Genomic DNA, 15,169 nt, shown 5'->3' on the forward strand with positions numbered 1-15,169 from the left:
TGCCCTCCACAGGTCTCTCTGGTAGGATCCTTTTGCTGAATTCCAATGCCCTCCTTTGTTTACGGCAGCACTGAACTACTTAGACGCCAAACCGAAAGGAGAAGAAGTGGAAAAGATCCCAGCAGCCTTAAAGAAAAGAGAATTCTGCTTTGTTTTGAAACGGGCACAACTGTCGGCGACCTCCTGTCTCAAAGAAGAGCCCACGGCTGCTAACGACGCTCGCCTTATAAACCTGCTCTTTCTTGCACTGTCATTGTTGATATCTACAGAGTGATGCTAATTTAAAAATAAATGAAGAAACTCCACTTGTCGTTTGTCTTTAGAGACCAGTGGGATCAAACTGCACAGCTCCTTCTGTGCACCATTTTTAAACTTCATGTTTTGTTCATTTCTAGGATGAACGGACCACCAGGCCCTTGGACCCAACCATTTAAAAACTCGGGAGGTCTTTCTACACCAAAACCCTTAATCTTACTCCCTGCAGTCTACACAGAGGCCAAACCTTTTGTTGTCTTCCTCAACCGCTCTAATCCTCACTTGGATCCCACTTAGTTGGGTCACTTGTGCCAACCCGGGCACTCACTAGGAGCCACACACGCCCAGCTCAGTGGGTTTTAACACGATGTTGTATTTGCGCCCACCTTTCAGTGCTCTGCACCGGAGTACTGTATACGTATATTTCACATGGAGAAAACGCAACTGCGGGCGGCATGGTGGCTCAGTGGTAGTGCTGCTGCCACACAGTTAGGAGACCCAGCTGGGTTCACTTCCCAGGTCTGCCCTGCATGGAGTTTGCATGTTCTCCCCGTGTCTGCGTGGGTTTCCTCCCACAGTCCAAAGATATGCACGTTAGGTGCATTGGTGATCCTAAATTGTGCTTGGTGCGTAGGTGTGTGTGCCCTGCAGTGGGCTGGCGCCCTGCCCGGGGTTTGTTTCCTGCCTTGCCCCCTGTGTTGGCTAGGATTGGCTCCAGCAGACCCCCCGTGACCCTGTAGTTAGGATATAGCGCGTTGGATAATGGATGGATGGATGAAAAACGCAAATGCATGTCACCTGTAATAAGGTCTCGTCCCTCGGCAGTTTCACTGGATTGGTTGGGCTTGGTGTTATCAGATTTTCTGTGTTTGTGTCCTGTGATAAGATGGTGCCCTGTCCAGGTGTTTTTTTGCTGCTTTGCACCCATTAAGTGCTGGCATAAGCTCCAGCTGCCACACAGCCATGCCCAAGCAGGTTCAGAGGATGGATGGATGGGCACTGACTCTTTAATGTCAAATTGAAGGCAGATCTGTTCAAAATGTCATGTCATCATTTTCTAATCCATGTAACCCAGGCGAAGGGTTGTGGGTGGTGCTGGAGCCAATCCAGCCAGCACAAGGCAGGAACAAACTCCAGGCAGGGTGGCAGCCCACCACATGGCACCCACACACCAAGCACACACTAGGGACAATTTCGGATCACCAATGTACCTAATCTGCATGTCTTTGGACTGTGAGAGGAAACCCACGCAGACACGGGGAGAACATGCAGACTCCACGCAGGGAGGACCCGGGATGCGAACGCAGGTCTCTTCACTGCAAGGCAGCAGCGCTACCACTGCGCCACCTGCAAACACACACATGCTAACTATAATTTAGCACTGCCAGCTTCCCAAATTTGAATGCCTTTAGCCTGTAGGAGGAAACCAATGTAGGCACTGGGAGAACATCGGAAACTCTCTTCAGGGACAATCTGGAATATGAACCCTGGTCTTAACCTGCCACCTGGGTGCGAAGTGGTCTAAACTAATTACAAATCTAAAACACTGCATAAGTGAACGTTGGTATTTTAGTAGGTGGCAGCGATCACTGTACCGTCTGCCTTCACTTGTCAGGTGGTGGTGGCGGCGGCATCCGGTCAGGAATATTTACTTGGCACCCATTAGACGTCTTATTCACTTGAATCTCAGTGTCCCAAGTTGTTATTGCTGACCATTTTCGCCCTGTTATGCCTACTGCCTGCCCTCTTCCTGATGGTCAACCCACCACATCCCAAAGCACACAACTTGTGAATGTGACAGTAAGCTCAGGGACGAGGTGGGATGGCAGGCTGAAAAGGAAGAAAACACAAAAAAATGACTTACCCCTACTACTAAATCAGAAATGAAGGAATTGAATGCTCGTCTAGTATGAATTACTAATCATTCCTAAATCAACCACAAGAGGGCGCACACTGATCAGCACACTGCAGGTTCTCATTTATCATTTGACAGATAAACAAACACAATAACGGGACCACTCACTGGACTGGCATTAGGGAGACATTTTGACAATTTTGTTTGCTATTTTTTGCACCTCCTTACTGGTCCAGTGACCACCACGTACAGACGTCATTAAGGATATTATTCTATATAGCGCCCCTTTACCTGGGGTCAGATTTATAAAACTTGAGGCCCAAAATGTGCATATGCAACTCTCCATGTGCAATCATCACAGTGCTTGGCAGTGGTGTAGCTGGGGGGGTGGCAAGGGGGGACATCTGTCCCCGTGCACAGCATCCAGGGGGCGCCGAATTGATGTTCCCCAATGCATTTTGGCAAACAGGAGGGGGGCGCGAAATCTTCAGTTGTCCCCAGACGCTGAAAACCCTAGCTACGCCTCTTGGTGCTTGGTCCCCCTTGTTTGAATTTGGGGGGGGGGGTTGTGGCTTGGGGTGGGAAACAATAATTCATTGTATGTATATAGCACCTTTCTCACTACTCAAAATGCTTTTTCATAGTGAGTGGGGCGCCATTTCGACCACCATTAACGTGGATGAGGTGATGACAGCCATTTTTCCACCAGTATGCTCACAACTCAAGAGCTATTAGGTGGTGAAGTGGTGAGAAATATTTAGCCAGGGGATGATTAGGGGGCCAGAATGACCAGGCCGTGGTGGGCAGTCTGGATGCACCTTGTTTTTTTATGAAGGATGCCCAGGGATATTTCAGAACCACAGTGAGTTTTATGTTTCATCTGACGGATGGCACCATTCTTACAGCACACAGTGTGTCCTTGTCACTGGGACTTTGGGGTCCACATTCAGACCACAGGGTAAGCGCCCCCTGCTGGCCTCACCCACACCTCTTCCAGCTTTTTCTTCGATGGTCTCCCATCCAAGTACTGGCCGGGCCTGAACAGGCTTAGCTTCAGTTTGAAGTGCATGGGAGAGGCGCTATATAAATAAAACATATTATGATCCCTCTTGGTGAATCGACCCCAACACGACCCACTACCATTACAAATAAGCCACAGCCACCTGGAAGCACTGGTTTGGATGGAGAAGCTCCCCACGTTCACCCCTGCAGTCACCTGTTGCCACTCCTGGGGAAGGGACCTGAACAACCTGATCAGGAAAACCTGGGTGACCCCGGGACACACTGGAAGCCTTTGGTGGAAAAACAGGATGGCGTCATGAAGAATCCCCTCTGTCTCTTTTAGTCACTCGTGTGGTGTGCTTATTCCGACACGGTGGGCTAAGAAGCACCTCTGGGGGTCTTTTCTGCCCAGTGCTATCAGGCAATTCAGTGCTTTCACCCGATGTACCCTTTAAGTTCATTTTGAAATTTCTGCACCATATTCACTTACTGTTATACAAACTGCTCAGAAAAAATTAAATGAACCCTTTATAATCCGAGTATCGCATCAAGTCAGTGACACTTGTGGGCTATTGATGTGGTGAGTTCAGTAGCAGAGGGGCTTGTTCATCAGTTTCAGCTGCTTTGGTGCACTCGAAGGGGTGGGGGGGGGCAACAATGACAAGACCCCCAAAACAGGAACGAATGGTTTAACAGCTGAAGGGAGGCCAATGACATTTTTCCCTCCTCATCTGTTGTGTCACTCATTTTGCATTTGGCTACAGTGAGTGTCACTACTGGTGTCTTGAGGCCATACCTGGACCCTCCAGAGGTGGCACAGGTAGTCCAACTTCTCCAGGATGGCACATCACTTATTATTATTATCACTTCTGACTCGGGCGCCGCCACGATTGGCAGCTATTCCAGCTGCTCCATGTATGACTTTATTTTTCTACCTTTTTCTCTGTTTCACTTGTGAATTTCCCCTTGGGCGGCACGGTGGCGCAGTGGGTAGCACTGCTGCCTCGCAGTTGGGAGATCTGGGGACCTGGGTTCGCTTCCCGGCTCCTCCCTGTGTGGAGTTTGCATGTTCTCCCCGTGTCTGCGTGGGTTTCCTCCCACAGTCCAAAGACATGCTGGTTAGGTGGATTGGCGATTCTAAATTGGCCCGAGTGTGTGCTTGGTGTGTGGATGTGCTTGTGTGTGTCCTGCGGTGGGTTGGCACCCTGTCCAGGATTGGTTCATGCCTTGTGCCCTGTGTTGGCTGGGATTGGCTCCGGCAGACCCCCGTGACCTTGTGTTCGGATTCAGCGGGTTGGAAAATGGATGGATGGATTTCCCCTTGGGATTAATAAAGTATCCATCTATCTGTCTTCAATACGTGGCATTGCCAGAAGGTTTGCTGTGTCTCCCAGCACAGTCTCAAGGGCGTGGAGAAGATTCCCCTCTAGGACAGCTGGACAGGGCCCCACGTAGAAGGTCCTTAACCCATCAGCAGGACCCACCAGTATCTGCTCCTTTGGGCAAAGAGGAACAGGATGAGCACTGCCAGAGTGCCTACAAAATGACCTCCAGCAGGCAGACAGGCCATTGGTGTGAATGTCTCTGAGCAAACAACCAGAAACAGACTTCATGAGGGTGGCCTGAGGGCCTGACAATGTCCTCTAGTGGGCACCGTGGAGCTCGATTGGCATTTGCCATAGAATACCAGAATTGGAAGGTCCACCACTGGCAGGCGCCCTGTGCTTTTCACAGATGAGAGCAAGTTCACTATGAGCACATGTGACAGACGTGAAAGGGTCTGGAGAAGCCATGGAGAACATTATGCTGCCTGTAACATCGTTCAACATGACTGGGCTGGTGGTGGGTCAGTGATGGTCAGTCTGGGGAGGCATATCCATGGAGGGACACACAGACCTCTACAAGCTGGACAACAGTGGGCACCTTGACTGCCATTAGGTATCGGGGTGAAATCCTTGGCCCCATTGTCAGACCCTGTGCTGGTTCCTCTTGGTGCCCAATAATGCCCAAGAGGAAGAAGGAATTGATCCCATTGACTGCCCCCCAACGCTCACTCGCCTGACATCAATCCAATAGAACACCACTGGGTGGGACATTATGTTTCAGTTCATCTGACGCCTCAGAGTGTCCAGGAGCTCAGTGATGCCCTGGTCCAGATCTGGGAGGAGACCCCCCAGGACACCATCTGTTGTCTCATTAGGACGTTGTCAGGCATTTGGGTTGGGGATACAGTATGATTTGGAGTTGCTGCAGTGAAATTTCAGCCAAATGGACTCGCCTACCTGCCTGCCATCGCCTCATTTGTTCCCTTTGATTTTCGGGGTGTCCCTCTCTCTGTTGGTTGATCCTTTTCATTTCCATCCTTTCGTTCCTCACACATCACCATCTCAGTCCATAGCAGTAGAGACAGCCAGCAGGAGATCTGATGGGTTTTCAAATTCTCCCTTTCATTTCTTTGAGCAGTTTATTTTTATTTATTCTGATTGGCTGGCTCTGTTATTTGTCCTGTGAGTCCGTATCCTTGCTTATTTTTTAACTTCACCTGTTTGTTGTCTGGTACAAATCTTGTAATCGATATTTATCCCACTTCCTATTGTCCAAATGACTTGAAACTTTGCGCACTTACTCACTTCTGATGACAATACATGAATCAATAATCAGTTTGACTATAATTGATCAATTAATCCATGTTAGTGGGTTTCCTCCGGGTTCTCCGGTTTCCTCCCACAGTCCAAAGACATGCAGGTTAGGTGCATTGGCAATCCTAAATTGTCCCTAGTGTGTGCTTGGTGTGTGTGTGTGCCCTGTGGTGGGCTGGCACCCTGCCCAGGGTTTGTTTCCTGCCTTGCGCCCTGTGCTGGCTGGGATTGGCTCCAGCAGACCCCCGTGACCCTGTAGTTAGGATATAACGGGTTGGATAATGGATGGATGGAATTTTCATATGGAGAATAGTTCAAGATTTCACCAATTGATGGTGCTAGTAATGGATAGAAATATTAAAGGAAGTGTTAAAATATCGATTACAAAATTATACTAAAACAAACCCAAGACCAAAAAGTTGAAAATAATATTTAAAAAGTATTTTTTATATATATATATATATATATATATATATATTAAGTGTACTAAAAAGTAAAAAATTAGCCTCTCATACATCAAATAAATAAAAGCAACGGGCGCTTTTCATCAATCAACATTCAAAAAACACTTCTTAAAATCTTAGCAAAAGCGCCCACGTTTTATTTTATGAGTGATGTATGAGAGACTTATTATTTACTTTTTAGTACACTTAATATAAGCATGGTTTTAAAAAATTATTTTTTTATATATATATATATATATATATTATTATGCTTCTGCTGCCGTAATAATTCTTTTTTCTTTGCATTTATATAGCGCTTTTCTCACTACTCAAAGCGCTCAGCAATTGCAGGTTAAGGGCCTTGCTCAAGAGCCCAACAGAGCAGAGTCCCGATTGGCATTTACTGGATTCGAACCGGCAACCTTCCGATCACCAGTGCAGATCCCTAACCTCAGAGCCACCACTCCGCCATATGCAGTCCCCCACAAATTTCCGAGGTCCTAATCAGAATTTTCTACTCGTACATCCCCTTAAATCGGATTTCCAACTTGGAAACTTCTAAGCTTGTCAGCCAAGTCCGAGTTCGTCCGACTTCAGATCATGACGTCAACCCAAAATTGTGAAAGCTGTCATCGTCTACTGTTTATTAATAATAAGAAGAAGAATTCTTTGCATTTATATAGCACTTTTCTCACTACTCAAAGTGCTCAGCAATTGCAGGTTAAGGGCCTTGCTCAAGAGCCCAACAGAGCAGAGTCCCGATTGGCATTTACGGGATTCGAACCGGCAACCTTCCGATCACCAGTGCAGATCCCTAACCTCAGAGCCACCACTCCGCCATATGCAGTCCCCCACAAGATTAATAAAGTCGATCCCAGCTAATCTAAAGGGAGGGAAGTTCACACATACTTGGTAACATTTTCCTTTCCACTGTGGACCAGAGATTTGTGGAAAAAACTGCCAAGTGGTGCGGTGGACTTTGAGAACTCACCTTGATGTGGTCCTTGGTGGGCACAGTGGTCTGTTCTCATCCCAGCTGTTTCTTGTTTTGTTTTTTTTCCACCCACTTCCATGTTTATGACAATTCGGTGCCCATCACTATTCCTACTACCAAAGAGAGAGAGAAAAAAGATAAAAAGAGGACAAAGACCAGACATCAGATTCTGACATTTATTCGTATGTTATCATATATAAGATGCAAAATTTACAAAAAGCAACCTTCTTTGTACATTATTGCTATAAAACGTTAAACATTTTCCTCTCATAGAAATCGCCATTTACATAAGTTACAGATCCGATATCGTACAGAAAGGCACTTCTTAGCAACTTACGTTTTTTACATTGTTAGTGTCGTACTTGACAATCCGTATACAAGAGCATAAAAATCAGCAAGTGAAGGGAGTGTATTAAAAAGATTTATAACAAGTTAAAAAAATAAACCATATCCTAGTTAGTTTACATTTGGCGAAAGTGATTACGCAGAGGCGTGAAATGGCGTCCTCAGTCCCGTACGCACTGTGACCTTAACGGTTACTTTTAATTATGTGCTATTTTTCGATTGATCAGACGCGTGGTGTTTAGTCGTTTTAGACGTCAGTTAGAAATACGTAAATGGTGGCCACCGCCTTAACTGGAGGAGCTTTTAACTGCTGCCCAGAGTTGTCACTTTTTTCTTTAGCTGCCTCATTTTTGTATTTGTAACGTAAAAAAAAAAAAAAAGAAAACGTGTAAATGGGGTCACCTTGGCCAAACTGAGCACTCCTTCTCTGTTAGGAATGAACTCTGCTGTAATCCGCGGACCGGCAGAGGGCTCTGGTGACAACGTCAAGTCGCAAGGCCTCATCTTCCAGTAGTTTTGTGGTCCTTGGGATGTTTTCCGTCCCCCCACACATCCAATTTTTGATGCCACGTATTCCACTTTTTTTTTTTTAATAATGCAAGTTGCCAAAATCATAGTAGGGGACGAGAGCAATAGTCTGGTTTTAACATTTTAACAGAGTTTCACTTCTTGGTTTTTGGTGAATAGTAAACCAGCTTCACCTTTCACGTATTCTCCAATTTTAAACTCCAACTTGAAACTACAGGGTACAAATTAAACCGATTGTGCAATTCATTCCAACATTTAAGTTTGTTCATTAGAAAAATCTGCACTGCTTACGCGAGGCTTTACAACTGAAAAAACGTCAAGCCTTAAAAAAAAAAAATCGAAGACGTTCTCCTCTGCTTTAGCATACAAAGGTACACAGATAAGAAGGAAGCAGATTTTGATTAAATTAGCACGTTAATCCAGCGGTATTAAAATATGTAGAAACGTCTTCATGTTAAAAACGCTTACGCTTTTCAGTTACGCTGAACGGGTCAAAAACGAAATACTAGAAATAGTGCAGCTTTGTGACCGGGCCTGCCCTACACTAGCGAGTGCCGCGCTGCCGCTAATGTTGGCCTTGAGCTACGGTGAACTGTCCAGACGAGAAGATAGAAATGTGCAGAGTCCTCATTCACTTTAGTCTGGTCATCAGCACTTGATCTGAAAGAAAAACACAAAAACAAAACAAAGATAAAGTCATTTAGGAGCGTTCGAAAGGGTCACTGCAAAGTAAAACTTTCAAAATCCTCCTTTTAACATATAAAGCATTAAATGGCGGTGGTCCGGCTTACTTGTCTGAACTTATCATGACTTACAAACCTGAGTGCACATTAAGATCTCAAGATGCCGGTCTGCTTAGGACTCCAAGGATTAATAAAATAATGGTGGGAGGTCGAGCCTTTAGTTACAGGGCCCCTAAACTGTGGAGTGGTCTGCCTGCTACTATAAGAGATGCCCCTTCGGTCTCAGCTTTTAAATCTCACGATTTCAGTTTAGCACACCCTGACTAGAGCTGCTGTTTAACTGTGCAGACTACATCTCTGTTGTTAGTCATTAGCACTAAAACAGAAGTAATATGACAGTTATAATTTCTTACTAACCCTCACCTATTCTGTTTCTCTTCTCGGTACTCACATGTGGCACTTGGTGCCCACGGCCCACCTGCCAAGTTGTTTTGCCTGCCTAAGGTAAAGTCATCCCTGATGGAGGATCGCAGGAATCGTGGGGTAGAGGGGTCCTTTCATCAGATTAGCGCTATTTCAGTTGTGGAATGGCCAAATGGGGGAGGCAGCTAGATGAATGAGGTCTCCAGGACTCTAAACAAGTCCAAATCCTATTATGGGATATCATCTACTGTTAAATTCTACTCTGTACTTCTAAAATTTTTATATTGTATTGAGGACTTGTTCTGTTCTGTGTATTGACCCCCTTCTTTCTTGACACCCACTGAACGCCCAACCTACCTGGAAAGGGGTCTCACTTTGAATTCCCTTTCCCGAGGTTTCTTCCATTTTTTTCCTACAAGGGTTTTTTTTTTGGGAGTTTTTCTTTGTCTTCTTAGAGAGTCAAGGCTGGGGGGCAGTCAAGCCCATTGCAGCACTTCTTGTGTGATTTTGGGCTATACAAAAAATGAATTGTATTGTATTGCAAAAAGGTTTCATGCACGAGGTGCCCATCAAACTATCACTCTGCAGTTTCTACCTTCTGAAAGGGAGACGTTCAGGCTGTAAAAATGTGATGGTGGCAAAACAGAAGCCATTGTTGTGGGGACTCCAAGACAGATCAAAAAACATCAGGCTACACTCGTATTACAGCAAAGGGCCAGATGATGCCACTCTCCTCCATTCGTTACAAACAAATGTTATTAAAGGAACGCGCCAGCCAAAAATGTTTTTTTTTAATGTTACTTACCCCATGTAGTTTGTAGAGAGAGAAAAGCATTCAATCTCATGTTTTCATGCAGAACGGAGATAAATTTTCTGAATACAAGTATAATATGATGACCAACATTGGACAATTGCAAACAATAGATAGATAGATAGATAGATGGATAGATGGATAGATGGATAGATGGATAGATGGATAGATGGATAGATGGATAGATAGATAGATAGATAGATAGATAGATAGATAGATAGATAGATAGATAGATAGATAGATAGAGCAAAACGTTCACCAAAAAAAAAACCTCAACATGATTCGTGTCACATAATCCACATATCGTCCAGCTGTATGCCCACAACGTCACAAACACGTGTATTTTTTTTTAGAAAAATATTTTAAACGTCACTTCCGGAAAACACTCCCGGGAACCGAAACAAAACGCGCTCAGACGCGAATGAGCGCTTGAACTGAAGCTCCGCCTCCTGTCGTTATGTTTAGAATTAACACTCACAACCCGAGTACCTCGAGATTATTTAGCGGCAGTCTGTGAAACTGCACAAGGGGATTGATGGCTCTGCTTGTTGAAGCATCCCACATTTGCACGAGTACGACGCAGACTCTTCTCCTCATTATTCTTATTCTTTTTTAACTGTTAATTATTTCCTGTACACATCTTTCAGTGAACTTGGAACTGTTGCTGAACAAGTGAAACCATGCAAGAAAACAAATCAAAAAGCACAAAAACAAACTGAATGCGCAAAAAGAAGTCATTTTTGTTTGCACACTGCTATACTTGTGTATTTGTTGTTTCTGATTTGCGTTTCTCCCTGGTGAGGTGTTCCGGGCACGTCTAACTGGGAGGAGGCCCCGGGGAAGACCCAGGACACCCTGGAGGGACTATGTCTCTCGACTGGCCTGGGAACGCCTTGGGATTCTCTCGGAAGAGCTAGAAGAAGTGGCCGGGGAGAGGGAAGTCTGGGCATCTCTGCTCAAGCTGCTGCCCCCGCGACCCGACCTCGGATAAGCGGAAGAGGATGGATGGATGGATGATTTGCATTTTCTCAATTTGTGTTTGAGTTTTCCGATTTGTTTTTACATTTTCCGATTTGTTTTTACATTTTCTCATTTGTTTTTACGTTTTCTCATTTGTTTTTACATTTTCTCATTTGTTTTTACGTTTTCTCATTTGTTTTTAAGTTTTCTCATTTGTTTTTACATTTTCTGATTTGCTTTTGCATTATTTACCACATATACTCGTGTTTAAGTTCTCTCACGGATAAGTTGGGGCTTGATTTTACCGTATAATTGCTGGTATTTTATAATGTCGGTCGTATAAGTGAAATATGGAATGTGGTCCAAGAGATTACGATATGCTAACGCCCGCCTGAGAGAGTAACCACAGAGCACATGGCCTTTTTTTTTTTTCTATGTATTGCGCCTACGTGACCACACGGTAAGACCAGAACTATTCCAAAGTGACTTATGCACGGTTTTGTGTTTTTTGTATCTCACACCCTCATACACCTTTATCGTAAGAGCATCCTTTATCTACGATGGAGCAAAGAAAATATGAAGCTGGTTTTAAATTAAAAGTCGTTGAAGTGGCGAAAAAATTGGTTACTGCGCTGCTGGAACAAAATGTGATGTGTCTGAGAAACTGGTGTGAGATCAGAGGAGGCAAGAAGATGTAAAAAAAATGTAAGTGTTAGGAATTGGATTTGAAGAAACCCTAAAAACATCACTGGTGACGAGTTCAGCCCTGTAACGGTTTATTCATTGGCTAACATTGCATTTCATGTGGTATGTTGGGCCTAAAGTGCAGTGCACAAAAAGAAATTACCATATATACTCACATAGAAGTCGGGAAAAAATCGATCATAAAATCAGACCCGACTTCTATGGAGGAGCACTTTAAAAAAACTGCTAAAAACACATTACTTTAACATGGCTTTCTCAAAACTTCATTTTAATTTAATCCTGACGTTCTGCATATTCAACTAATTATCATTATTATTCATGGTGGCTCCAAAATCCGTACTAACCCCCTACTTTCTCCTCTGTTCTTTTTCCGGTTTTCTGTGGTGGCAACCTGCACCACCACCACCAAGGGATGTCCCCACATTGATGGATTAAAGGCCAGAAGTCCATGTGACCGTCATCATCAAGTCCTTCCATGAAAACCTTGAATACAATGAGGACTGATTGATGTCATTTATGTTAGGTAGAATGCCTAGAGGGGTCTGGGTGGTCTCATGGCCTGGAACCCCTGCAGATTTTTTTTATTCTCCAGCCGTCTGGACTTTTTTTTGTTTTTTCTGTCCTCCCTGGCCATCGGACCTTACTCTTATTCTATGTTAGTGTTCTCTTATTTTAATTCTTACTTTTGTTTTTTTTCTCTTTCTTCATCATGTAAAGCACTTTGAGCTACATTATTTGTATGAAAATGTGCTATAGAAATAAATGTTGTTGTTCTATGTGAGTATATATAGTAATTTCTTTTTGTGCACTGCACTTTAGGCTCACCATATCGCATGAAATGCAATGTTAGCCAATGAATAAGCCGTTACAGGGCTGAACTCGTCACCAATGATGGTTTAGGGTTTCTTCAATTCCAATGCTCATCTGCATCTGAATGTACTCCGTTTTAGTTCTGGAACTTGACTTATTTAACATATTAGTAAAAACACACTTGTCTGGCGTATATGTCGGGATGATTTCACATGTGGATTATGAGATATGTGTAACGTGACACTTTTTAATGGACGTTTTGATATTGCTTGTTGTTATCTGACGTTGGTCACCATTGACTTATGATCTATCACAAACTTTTTTTTTTTTATATCTTGGTGCTGCTTGAAAACTCTTCTTGGCCATATAATATAGATGAGTAATATAAAGAGCTGTACATTTTTCCTCTTCCTGGTGCTATTATTTTGTTAATAAACACTCTTCAATTATATTTCTTTGGCCTCCTTGGAATTCTTTGGGGTAGCTTTATACACAGGATTAACAAAGCACACAAGAATGACTATCTCATGGTGCCCTAGAATTAACATTTCAATATCTCAATGGTTTAAACAACAATCATAATTAAAGAGCCATTCTTACCATAGCAGTTTTCACCAGTAACTTGGCTCTCTTGGCAGCCTTGGGGTTATTGGATTCCATTTCGCAACTGTTTTGTTAACTGGATAACCTGAACATAAGAAAAAATTAAAAATATTTTAAGTTCAGAATCAAAAGAACAGTATTCATACGTTGACTTCTTGTAGAACAATGGGGGGCGCTCACACACCATTCCTACATCAAACAAGGTCCAAACAGATAAATAAGAATGAGTCTTGTTACAAAAGGGAAGGTAATGATAAAAAGCGTAAGCAAAAAGGAAGACAACAAGGCTTCCCGGCCTTCATGGCATCCCTAACCTGACTACCACAGGGGGCGGTTGGCCCATTTTGCCAAAGACTCGCTCAGTGTTCACTCCTGATAACCGCACTCCAATTCTGGCCTCTCTTCCTAACTGTCGCAGTCCTTCCAAATTCAAGCACAGCGGACTCTTAGGAGGAGAGTGGCCCATCTTAAGACTACTTCTGGGATTATAAATACTGTGTAGAAGCCCTGGTTCTGTTTGTCCTGAGTTCCCTCTGATGACTCCAGATGGTCCTAACACTCCTGAGCCCCAGTTATTATTATTACAGGTACGGTGAAATTCATGCGATCGATCGATCGATAGATCGATAGATAGATAGATAGATAGATAGATAGATAGATAGATAGATAGATAGATAGATAGATAGATAGATAGATAGATAGATACTTTATTATTCCCAAGGGGAAATCCATATACTCCAGCAGCAGCATACTTAAAAGGAAACAATATTAAAGAGTGATAAAAAAAAAAATGCAGGTATAACATTTGAATAATGTAAATGTTTACCCCCTGGGTGGAATTGAACAGTCGCATAGTGTGGGTGAGGAGCAATCTCCTCAGTCGGTCAATGGATCAGGACGGTGACAGCAGTCTGTCGCTGAAGCTGCTCCTTGTCTGGAGATGACACTGTTTAGTGGATGCAGTGGATTCTCCATGATTGACAGGAGCCTGCTCAGCGCCCGTCGCTCTGGCACAGATGTCAAACTGTCCAGCTCCATGCCTACAATAGAACAAATGAACCTAACCCTAACCCTAACCCAATCAAATGCAACACATCAGCACTCTCTTGCACCATAAATAGTAAGCATAACCACCTTACCACAAAATGACCGTCTTCCTTACCTGAACAATCTCAGGACACAGTTTACTACACCATCTACTATTAAGAGCCATTTTAAGTAGCTTTCAAATGCTGATGACTCAAAGCTTTACGACCAAAAAGTCTGGTTAACTACGTGCCACTGAACAACAAGTAAATCTTCTCAACACAGACAAATACTGGGCACAGGATGCAAACATGGGATGTTGGATCTAAGAGGCAGCACTGCTAACCACTGTGCCATCGCGCCACCCACAGGAGCATACAAATAGATGAAAATGCAAAGAGAGAGAGAAAAAAAAAGTATACTTTAAGATGAGCAAGCAAAGTCGCCAATCAGTATCACCGAAACTGCCGTTTAGCCAGGTGGAGTAAAAAATCGCAGATTTTGTTTTAGTGTCACTTCCTCTTCCCTACTTGTTCCTTATAGTTTTCTTCAATAAACTCCTGATTTAGATTTCTTTATCTTTTAGCACTTTTATTCCATTCCAGACCAGCATGCCTAAGTGCTTTGTTTCAATACATTTATTATTTACTTTGTTAAACACCACTGCACTGCATATCTCACACATATATTACTTGAACTTTCTCACTGAGGAACACTATTGTGTGTTAATGTAATATTTTAGTGCCAAATATGATAAATTAAGCAGATAAGCATTCACCTAATACAAATAACATAACCAAGCCTGTTACTGAAGTGGTGGTCTTTAAGGTATTAGTTTGTGTTTTTTTGTGTCTATCCGAGTTTTTTTGCTTATTATTTTTCTCATTGCCCAAGCAATATTAAATGGATAGCTGTATGCACATGACATGATGAAAGAGGGACACAATGTGCGTGATGCTTCTTAACCACGTATATACACTACCGGTCAAAAGTTGTTTTTTTTTTAAAAACACCTCGTTTTTCCATTTTTCTTCAAATTTTAATCAGCTGAAATGCAATGAATGACCTAAAATGGTGAGAAGGTAAA

At 43.4% G+C, this 15,169-nt stretch overlaps 1 protein-coding gene across 1 annotated transcript in view; it reads right to left on the reverse strand.

The window, feature by feature from the left end:
• Positions 1–7,350: 7,350 nt before the first annotated feature.
• The window catches only part of LOC114654491 (inactive ubiquitin carboxyl-terminal hydrolase 53-like), a 147,721-nt gene continuing 139,902 nt past the window's right edge, over positions 7,351–15,169 (reverse strand). The window contains exons 17-18 of the mRNA XM_028805069.2: positions 13,054–13,141; positions 7,351–8,721 (exon numbers count right to left, since the gene is read on the reverse strand). Of these exons, the coding sequence (XP_028660902.1) occupies positions 13,065–13,141 (77 nt within the window). The 3' untranslated portion in view covers positions 7,351–8,721; positions 13,054–13,064. The remainder of the gene's footprint in view (positions 8,722–13,053; positions 13,142–15,169) is intronic.

The sequence above is a fragment of the Erpetoichthys calabaricus genome, chromosome 7, assembly GCF_900747795.2.
Source record: "Erpetoichthys calabaricus chromosome 7, fErpCal1.3, whole genome shotgun sequence".
Taxonomy (NCBI): Eukaryota; Metazoa; Chordata; class Cladistia; order Polypteriformes; family Polypteridae; genus Erpetoichthys; species Erpetoichthys calabaricus.